At 36.5% G+C, this 10,585-nt stretch overlaps 1 protein-coding gene across 2 annotated transcripts; it reads right to left on the bottom strand.

Annotated features, from left to right (window-relative positions):
- Positions 1-8,133: 8,133 nt before the first annotated feature.
- Positions 8,134-10,081, bottom strand: LOC120088804 (glycine-rich RNA-binding protein 4, mitochondrial-like). Of its 2 annotated transcripts, none has more exons than XM_039046243.2 (5): positions 9,724-10,081; positions 9,554-9,622; positions 8,630-8,736; positions 8,419-8,540; positions 8,134-8,326 (listed from the first exon to the last, which is right to left on the bottom strand). In XM_039046243.2, exons 1-4 carry the CDS (start codon positions 9,884-9,886, stop codon positions 8,427-8,429), a joined length of 453 nt encoding a protein of 150 aa, XP_038902171.1. In that variant the 5' UTR covers positions 9,887-10,081; the 3' UTR covers positions 8,134-8,326; positions 8,419-8,426. The 2 variants fall into 2 exon arrangements, with proteins under 2 accessions (XP_038902171.1, XP_090161757.1); XM_090305631.1 differs by having other exon boundaries at positions 8,397-8,540; positions 9,724-10,052.
- Positions 10,082-10,585: the final 504 nt, after the last annotated feature.

A 10,585-nucleotide genomic window follows, 5' to 3' on the forward strand; every position in this document is an offset into this window, starting at 1 on the left:
TTGCAAAAGTCTTCATCATCGAGCTTACCTGCGAAAATTAAATTTATGTGAATACCAAGAATATGTTTCACATTCTTCCAAATCAGCTTAGAACCCTTCTTGTTCTCCAAGTACATGTCTCTGATGCCAACTGCTTTTTTTGATCCTTCATTGCCATCCTAACACTATTGAAATCACTAGATGTAGAGAATATAAAGAAATCCCTCTTGAATGTAGTATGAGCTGAGGTTCCACTCAACTACTATGTTTTGTAACTGTTGGGATTTGTGCCCTAGAGCCTCATAATTAATTAGTTTGTCAATTTAACCAGTCATTATGAAATATTAATTTATCTATTAACTAGAAAAATTCAAGGTTATTATATGTAGTTTTAAACAGTATGTAGTTGACATACAGGTAGAAAATGTTCGAGAAATAACCTAAAGGTCTATAGTGAAGGACCTCATATCTAAGAGTTCCATAAGCGTGTTCGGATCGCTCCGATCTCACTGTGATCGAAATACATATAATACATTCAAACATAAAGTTATGCAATCAAAACTTAATTAACGGCGTGCTATGAACAAGAAAATAACAAGGGAAAGAGTTCCATACCAGTTGAAGACGTTCTTCACACTTCGGAACTCCAACGCAGCGGAACCCTCCAAGCGATCTACCAATGCCCAGCAGCAGTGTCGACAACAACAACACGAACAACGGCGAACTCACGACCGTAACGAGGATGACACCACCACTAAAGAGCCCAGGGTATTCTCGGAGTGAAAACCCAAAGGGTGGTCTTTGGTGAATTTGGTAGAGGAAGGAGGAAACACGAACCGTGTAGACGATAAGCAAGTGGGAGGGAAAATGCTGCTATCACATAGCAAAAATGCTTATCGTTTAGGAAGAGCTACACGATCGTGTAGGATTTACTGAATGATTGTTTAGGAAAAGGTACACGATCATTTAGTAAAAATGGCACACTATATGGTCTTTTAGAGAAGCTATCCAATCGTGTAGGCGACAGTGTGCGATCATTTAGCACGAGGTGGACGATCGTTTAGGCGAAGAAGAGCTATTATATAGTCTCTCGATTTTCTTAAGCGATCGCTTAGAATGTTCACCAATGCGCGCTCTCGAAATCTTTTGGACGATTGACGGACCACGCAAAAATGAAAACTCTTTTCATTTTTATTTCATCGATTACAATAACCAACTCATTCCCACTAACCCACATCCAAACGTGAAAATTGGCTTAATTATCATATAATTAACCAATTAATAAATTAATAAATATAATCATATTATATTTTTATCCTATAGTTTGATATCATATATCTACTATAGTATTTTCTCCTCTAATTGATATAAATCATATTTATATCTAATTTCCTCCAAAATAATGTATCTCATACATTTAGCTAATTATATCATATATAATTAACCAGTCCAATTATATCATATATAATCGAAATTCCTCTTGTCAATTTGAACATTTCAAATTAACTCAAACATTGATTCTCAAATTTATTCAAGCTACCCAGGGGACCTAATGGACCTGTGGTTCGAAGCTCCAACGGTATGTGAATAGCTGACTAAACTCTTTAGCCACGAGATCCATCATCCGTTAACTGTGAGACATTCCACTAAAGACCAACAGTTGAACTCTTCTTACCACAGATATATTTTTGTGTCCATCGGATATAACCAATCATGAGTACGATGACCCTTCACAGATGCTCGTAAGTATAGCTGGGCCAAATTACCGTTATGCCCCTGTAGTTACATCTCACTCCTTAAGTACCACTGATTCCTCTAATGAACAATACAACATAATCCAATTATATGTGAACACCTCTCAGTCTAAGAGAAGGTGTGTGGCGCCATATCGTTCAAGTCCCGGAATCAGCCCTTAAGGGAGCTATCTATCTACTTACTCCTGCCTCGGGGAAGGAGTGAATTCCATCTTGTGTAGTTGAGTTCCCAGCTCCCAAATCAGACGAATCCCCAAAATGGTAGGTTTGAATCGACGACTTGGCCACTCGCGCTCATACAAATCAAAGGACCGCCCTCAATGGCAGGAGTTCCCAACTCACTCAAGATTGAGGTCATGTTACCTATAGTCATCCTAGTGAAGTGAAGTCTCTGTCATTAACAGTGTTATATAACGAAACGTTAACACTTCGTGGTCAGGTCTTATACAAACTCTTTGTATAGGACGCCTCCGCTCGCATGTGCCCAACACGAATGATCAGGATCAGACCATCTGTGACAAGTCACAACACTTGTGACCGTTCCACAAAGCGGGCCGCATTCATAGCGTTACCAGGATAAGGTTTTCCTACTATATCCATATACTATAGACCATTTTGGTTATCACTCAAGACATGATCCACTTGTATGTCACCACATACATGCTTGAGTCACATACAGATAACCAGGAATTTTATGTTTATCGGTTTGTGGTAAAGCAAATAAAACAAGTAACTGAGCAAAATACAAGATGTGAAGTAAATATCATATATTAACAACACAAGCGTTCATACAAACTGTTTACAAACTACATGACACGAGACTTTAGGGCATCAACCCCAACAATCTCCCACTTGTCCTAAAGCGAAGTGGGGTGTACAATAAACTAGTACAAAACAATAAACTAGGGCATAAAAGCCCAGTATAAGAAAATCTCCCACTTGCCCTAGTCCAACCGCGGGCGATCCTATAGACCCATGCACCGTAAGTGACCCTCAAACACTGTAGCCGTGAGAGCCTTTATAAACGAGTCAGCAACATTAAAATGGCCTGGGTTAGACTGATCCGTCTCATCTCCTCAACTCTTTGAGGCGTCTTAGGACACATTTTCTTAGACAAAGTGACTCCTGGCAGTAAGCCTCTCCTGGAGTCCTGCATCGAGTACTTGAGCAACATCTTATCAATGTACGATGCTTGAGACAATGCTAGCACTTTGTTCTTACAATCCCGAAAGATCTGTATACCAAACTGAGCCTCTCCTAAATCTATCATTTGGAATTGGGTTGTTAGCCAGTTCTTAATTGCAGTCGGTAGACCTGCATCATTCCCCATGAGTAGGATATTGTCTACGCACAACATTAAGAGGACTACTGAAGCATTGATGATCTGCTTGTAAACACAAGATTCATCAACGTCGTCATTCTGGTCAACATCCTCCATTGCCTTCTTATAAGACAACGGATCCTCAACGTCGCCATCTGCTAACATAGCAAGGATTTTCCTGAAACCCAGATAGCGAATAGGTGGGTTTGAAACCCTCCCACAAGGTCGAGGTTCCCTCAACTCTTGAGGTGGAACCGACCTACTGGATGAACTCCCATCAACAACTCTTGTTGATGTAGTAGGCTCTTCAACAACTATTGTTGAAGTTTTAATAGTTTCATTGGAAAGCTCATGCAACACAACTTTGCTTCGTGGACTATGCTCCTTTATATGATCCTCCTCTAGGAAAGTAGCGTTTTTTGAAATAAACACCCTATTTTCCGTCGGATCATAAAAAAAAAACCCTTATGTACCTTTGGGGTAGCCTACAAAGAGGCATAACCTCGACCGTGGTTCCAACTTCTTGGGATTAGCCTCAAGCACATGTGCAGGGCAACCCCAAATGTGGAAGTGACGTAAACTAGCTTTACGCCCGTTCCAAAACTCCAGAGGTGTTCTGGCAACACTCTTGGAGGGAACACAGTTGAGTATATATCCTGCAGTCTCCACTGCAAACCCCAAAACGAGTCTAGTAAGGAAGCGTAACTCATCATCGAGCGAACCATGTCTAACAAGGTCCTATTTCTCCTTTCCGCTACACCAATCTACTGAGGTGTACCCAACACTGAGAGTTGGGAAACGATTCCATGTTCTATCAAATAGTCCTGGAATGCCGAGTCCAAAAACTCTCCACCTCGATCCGTTCGAAGTGTTTTAATCTTCCTTTCTAATTCGTTTTCAACTTCAGCCTTGAACTCTTTGAACTTTTCAAAGGATTCAGACGTCTATTGCATAAGATAAGCATACCCGTACCTGGAGTAATCATCAATAAAACTGATAAAATACTCATAGCCACCTCGGGCTCGTATATTCATAGGACCACAAATGTCAAAATGTACTAACTCAAGAGGCTCTTTGGCTCTATAACCTTTTCCAGTAAAAGGTCGTTTAGTCATCTTACCCTCAAGGCAAGATTCGCACACTGGCAAAGAATTTTCTTCTAACTCACTTAGAAGTCCATTTTTCACCAATCTCTCAATTCTATTGAGATTGATATACCCTAAACGAAGATGCAAAAGTTGGGCATTTTCTTTTGGAGAAATTCGTTGATGTTTTGATTGAGTTATGGCAGTTCTGAACAATTCAGTATTATGGAGGGAATTAATGGCTAACGGCCTTAGCACATATAAATTCGATTCCAGATTTGTTGTGCAAATAACAACACCATCTTGATGAATAAATGCTTTATCCACATTAAAAGAGATAGTATATTTACATTGCAATAAACACTTTATAGAAATGAGGTTCCTCTTTAGTTCAGGAACAATATATACATTATGTAAAACAAGAAACCTATTCTATAAAGCTAACTGGAGTCCTCCCACTACAACAGCTGAGACAACGTGCCCGGTGCCTACTTACATTGTCATCTCACCAACCTTTAGCTGTCGCCAAGTTCTAATCCCCTGAAAAGAAGAACAAACATGGTTAGTGGTGCCTGAATCAAATATCCAGGCAGAATCATCATTCTCCACTAAACAAGTTTCAAGCACAAGTAAATCACATTTACCTTTATGTGCCTTGGCCTTAGCCTTGGCTGCTTTCTTCTCTTTTAGATACTGAGGATAGTTCCTCTTCCAGTGTCCATCTTGGTTGCAGTGAAAACACTTTCCCTTAGCAACCTGTGGATGCCTACTTGGAGTGACGGACGGTGGGTTAACAAGTGCCTTCCCTTTTCCCTTACCACTCTTCTTCTTCTTCCTCTTTGAAGAGTTAGAAGCAGAAGGTGCAGACTTTGTTCCTAGGTCGAACCTCTATGGAATTTCCTGGAGGATGAAGTAATATTTGCCTTATCCTTCTGCCTCTCCTTACTTTTCAGTAAAGATTGGTATGTCTGCAACTCGTTGAGGAGAGTTGTAAGGTTATATTTCACTTTGTTAAGAATCACATTGCTAATAAAGTGCAAGAAGCTCTCCGACAAAGAATGCAGGATTATGCTAACCTAGCTGCCCTTATCGAAGGTAGACCCATTCAACTCCGCCACATAGTTAATGAATGAAGGTCAATTTAACTAAAGAGTTTAATTAAATAATCTTGGACCATTGGAGCTTATAATTTATAGGTCTATAAGATCCCCTTGCTAGCTCACCACATACCAACAAGGATCAAATATGTTGGAAGAAAATTTGAAATGTTCAAATTTATGAGGGAGAATATTAATTGTATTGGATACAATTAATCACATGATCTATTATAAAGTTTATTTGAATCAAATTCAACTTATACTGTATACGGAGAATTAATTTATTTGAATATGATTCAAATAATTATTTATTTATTTGGATGAGATCCATATAAATAAATAAATTATTTAGTTTGAATAAGATTCAAATTAAATAGATAATGGGAGAATTAATTTATTTGAATATGATTCAAATAATTAATTATTTAATTTGAATGAGATTCTTAAGGGTGTTCAAAAAACTCAGTAACCTGAACAACCCGAACTATCGGATTGGGTTAGATTTTATTTTGGATTAGATTGGGTTAAAAAATCTTTAAAATTTTCATTTTTGGGTCGAGTCAACTTGACCCCGCCCAAATAATATATATGTATGTGTGCACACATGTGCGCATGTATATTTACTTTAACCTAAGTCCAACTTCAACAATGCCTCCCACAATCTCGGTTGACTTCTCACGCTCTCGATCTGTCATAATCTCGATCTCTACTCCTCCATTGATTTTTCAGTTCTCACAGTCTCGATCTCTCACGCTCCGATCTCCTCCTTTGGCTCCAATTTCTACTCCATCAATTTCTTACAGTCTCAATCTATCATGCTCCGATCTCCTCCGACTTTGATCTCTTTTAGCCCCGATCTCTATTCCATCAATTTCTCACAGACTCGATCTTTCTTATAGTTTTCACGACAGACATGGCAGAATCACCACTTCATTATGAGTTAACTATTTTAATTTCTATTGTATACATAGGTTGTTTATATGTGGTTGATCTTTATTCATGGCTGTTTATGTGCAATTACTCTTTATATATGGGTTGTTTGATTTTTCTTTTTTTCTTTTTAATTTTATACATGGGTTGTTTATATGTGATTACTCTTTACATATGGATTGTTTGATTTTTTTTTTTAATTTTATAGGTAAGTGTAAGTTTGTTGTTGTTTATTAGTTTCATTGATTTATAGATGAATAACAACAGTGAAAATGCAAGTGGTATCCGTAATATTAAAATATCGTTTCTTCCTCCTCCTCTTCCTAATGTTAGCCAAATTCCTCAAGATATTCCAACCCTACCTCCTAAGTCCAATTGAAAGAGACCTAATAAACCAACTTTTTTATGGGATCATTTCACAAAAATGGATGTGAGCCCTAATGATGGAGCTAGGTGCAAGTGCAACTATTGTGGTAAAGATTATGCATGTAACATTAACACTTGTGGAACTAGTACTTTATGGAAACACTTAAAAAATCACCCATATAGAGAAGAAGAAAAATGACAACCCACCCTAACTCTTGTACCTTCAAATGATGGAAAATGAGTCAACAATAGTAATTTTGTGACTACATTGTTTAGCCAACAAACATGTAGACTAGCATGTGCTAAGATGATAATTATGAATAATTATAACGAAATTAATTTTACTCAATCCATTTGTCTTCAACTTCCATTTGGGACACATTTCAACTCTTAATTGATCCCAAACTTGATGATTTTTGGAATTTCGTCATTAACTTAGTAAATGACGTGGTGATTTGTGATTGGTCCGAATTTTCTCCTTCAACATACTCAATTACTCAATAAATAATCCAATGCTAACATAATCTATGCACAAATTTTTTTAAAAAATCAAGAGAATAGAATATGAAATCGAAAGAGGTAGGTGACTACCCGTACGAACAAACAGAGGACGAAAACATAAACACTTGTTTTAATTAAACATGCAATTACACAGGAATTGAAGAGGAAGAAGGGATCAATAGATCTTATACCCTTGAAGACGAACATTCTTCACGTTCCTCTCGAAATCACAAACACTTCGAGCTCCCTTCGAACTCACGAAACACCCAAAAACACAACACCCAAGCTCGGACACAATCATCCAGAAACCTCGTTATTCTCGTGTGGGAGAGAATCTTTGAGAGTTTTATGGGCTTCAAGATTAATTTGGAAGGGATGATGAAGATATATATCGAATTTGAGAGAGCATTCCAGACACCGAATAATTTCTATTTTGTGTTATATGAGAGTGCAAGATGATGAAAAAATATCTGCCCTTCCTACTTCTCCACACGTTAATCAATGAGAAAATAATTGGTAGGGAGTTATCAAATAACTCCCTCCCTAGTGACCAAATTATTTAATTAAAAAAACTAATTTTTTTAAATTAATTAATTAATTAATTATATATATATATATATATATATGTAATAACTAATTTAATATATACACATATCATATATTAAAACCATATGTTATATCAATATAACATATAACCTATAGTTTCTTCATAAGTTCAATAAAAAAATATATATAATGATTGAACTTCTAATCTTAAGAGTTTTTCTTCCTAACTTATTTATAAAATAGAAATAGAAATTCTATCTCATCTTTAAAAAAACTAAAAAAAGAAAAAATAAGTAAATTTATGGTCTAAATTTACACTCGTCAATTATATATAATATTACTAGACTAGAATTTGTTAATATGTTTAGTATATATATATAGAAGACGGAATCATTAACAAAGGCCAAAGAATAAAAATGCCACTAGTCGTATGAGAACTAAAATTTTGCTTGAATAGAAACTCCAATAAGAATAAGGCAAATAAATCTAATGTATTGGACAAACTACTAAGATGGGAAACAAGATTTCTAAGCAGGAAAAAAAAAGAAAAGAAAAAGGGAAATATCTATCATGACTTATAAAGAATGAAAAATCATGAGCAGTGATACAAACATTTGGATCCCTCATTTCTTCCAAATAATTGGATATAGGAGCGTACAAACAAGAGATTTGATATTACATTTCTCTGCCATTATTAAACAATACTACCTTGAGGTTCTTCACACTACTGCTTTCCAGTTTCCACACCTGCAAGACCAAGTCAAGGTTCAAAATCAAATTTTGAAATAGAAATTGAACAGTTCAAGATGACATATACATGCTACAGGCAGATGAAATACCAAAAGCTTCAAGACCTTCGGTCCACAACGTTATCAATGTTTGAAAGTCGAGGAACGACAACAGGTCCTCCACGGACCTTGTCAAGGGCAAAGCTTATCCTCAACGGTCGCCCTAATAATGCCTGCAAGTGACATGATGACTTTCACTTTGAGTAATTTATGATCGACAGATTAACCGTATCACACAACTTCTTACTAATTAATGACTTGCCTTTCCGTCCATTGCATCTTTTGCACATTGTGCATCATTTTCATTTGTGAAGTTCACAAATCCGAAGCCTCTGGATCTACCTGAGTCTTTATCATACATTATCCTGACTGTCAAGAGAACACATAAGCCATTCAAATCTTAACATCAGAATTCAACTCAAAGCAATTTGCTGATGAAGTTTCAGAGTGATCACCACTGGATGTCAAAGTTTGTTTAGGATCACTGAACTTTCAGTGGTCATTGAATTTTACCCTAACAATATATCAAATGAAATCCACAGGATATTTGCTGGTGAAGTTTCAAAGTAATCACCACTAAAGTTTCACAGCAGCCACTCGATTTCATCTCAATGATATCAAATGAACTCCATCTGCATAAGCTATTTTGCTTGTGAAGTTTCAGAGTGATAAGTGATCACTGATCACCAATGGACATCAAAGTTCACTGATCACCAATTTCATCTTAAATATAGCAAATGAACTCCATGCCCATAAGCTATTTTGTGGTTGAAGTTCCAGAGTGATTACCAATGGACATCAAATTTTTTCACAATTCTTCATGCAGAATTTTCAATCTCTATATTTCTCATTGTTTTGCAGTCTCAATATTTCAAGGAAGTCACAGAAGCACAGTAAAATGCTACAAAGCAACATGCTCCTGATCCTACTCATCCGAAACTCATTTGGTCTCCTAGTTTCAACCAGGCACTAAGTCTCTCGTTACAAAACTCATAAAACAGGAAACTCTAATGAAGCAAATTTTGTTTAAAAAGAAAATCCTTGGAATTATGAATGTCAACGAAGCAAAATGTTTTAACCCAGAAACACACGTGATGAACTGAGGTCTGAAGTAGACTAGACATTTCGTCGAACATGTAGACTACAACTCACACATCAAAAGCTTAAACTCAACATTCACGATTACCTTCAGTAACCTCCCCAAAGGAAGAAAACGCATCTTTCAATGATCTCTCGTCCATCGACCAAGACAACCCTGGAAGGCACAGGTACAAACAAGATAAAATTCAATGTAAAGACCATTTGAATCATGTGGGTGCCGCAACTGTGCGACTGGATTGAGGAAGAGACACAAACCTGCAACAAAGAGCCTACTGTTTGGTGCAGAAGGAGAAGAAGAGGGAGCCGAGGAGGAGGAGGCGGCTTGAGAACGGAAGTAACGAAAGCTCAGAATTTGAGTTTGGGTATTGGTGAGTGCTTTTCTTCCAAGCAGTATCAAGCTGTTCGTGTTGCTCATCATTTGTTATTGCTTGTGATCGAGTTCGGCGATGGGAATTAAAGTGTTGGTGTTACAAAGCTCGTCAATTGATGTGATTTTAGAATGTACGTTTAAAGGCCGATTAATTGACTAACTTTCGAGAAACCTGTGCCCGATCTAGAATTGTATGAGATTAGAAGTTAACCATGGTTATTGAACTTTAAAACCTATATATTTAAGGGCTAGTTGCATAAATAGAAAACTCATGTCTAACCATCATTTTGTTCGTTTATTCCCAATTTTCTCAAATTAAAAGTTATTACTTATAGCTTCTATCAATTGCTATCGATGATAGTTACTATCAACGATAGCTTTCAATTTGAGAAAAATTAATACAATATTGAAATATTAACTTTTTAATTTGCTATCAATTATCAGTAGCTATCATTGATTCATTTTCATCCATTGAAATCAACCTTGAAATATCAATACTTAAGCTATAAGTGGCTATCAGTGGCTACCAATGATAGATTTATAAATATGATCAACTTTGATTACCTTAGTAGCTATCATTGATAATATTTTATTATGGCTATTATTGATAGCAGCTATCAGTCACTATCACTGATAGACTTTCATCAATTAGAATCAACCTAGAAATATTAATACTTAAAACTATCAATGATAGACTTTATCATCTTTTAAAGAAACTCGATATATAGATATTACCTAAGTTCTATC

Source organism: Benincasa hispida, chromosome 10 (assembly GCF_027475165.1).
Source record: "Benincasa hispida cultivar pf3 chromosome 10, pf3_genome.v1.1, whole genome shotgun sequence".
Taxonomy (NCBI): Eukaryota; Viridiplantae; Streptophyta; class Magnoliopsida; order Cucurbitales; family Cucurbitaceae; genus Benincasa; species Benincasa hispida.

Coding starts and splice junctions, on each gene's coding strand:
- LOC120088804 (XM_039046243.2), bottom strand. CDS start 9,886: ATGATGAGCAACACGAACAGCTTGATACTGCTTGGAAGAAAAGCACTC. Junction 8,737..9,553: donor CTTTGGGGAGGTTACTGAAG/GTAATCGTGAAT, acceptor TTCTCTTGACAG/TCAGGATAATGTATGATAAA. Junction 8,541..8,629: donor AAGATGCAATGGACGGAAAG/GCAAGTCATTAA, acceptor TGTCACTTGCAG/GCATTATTAGGGCGACCGTT.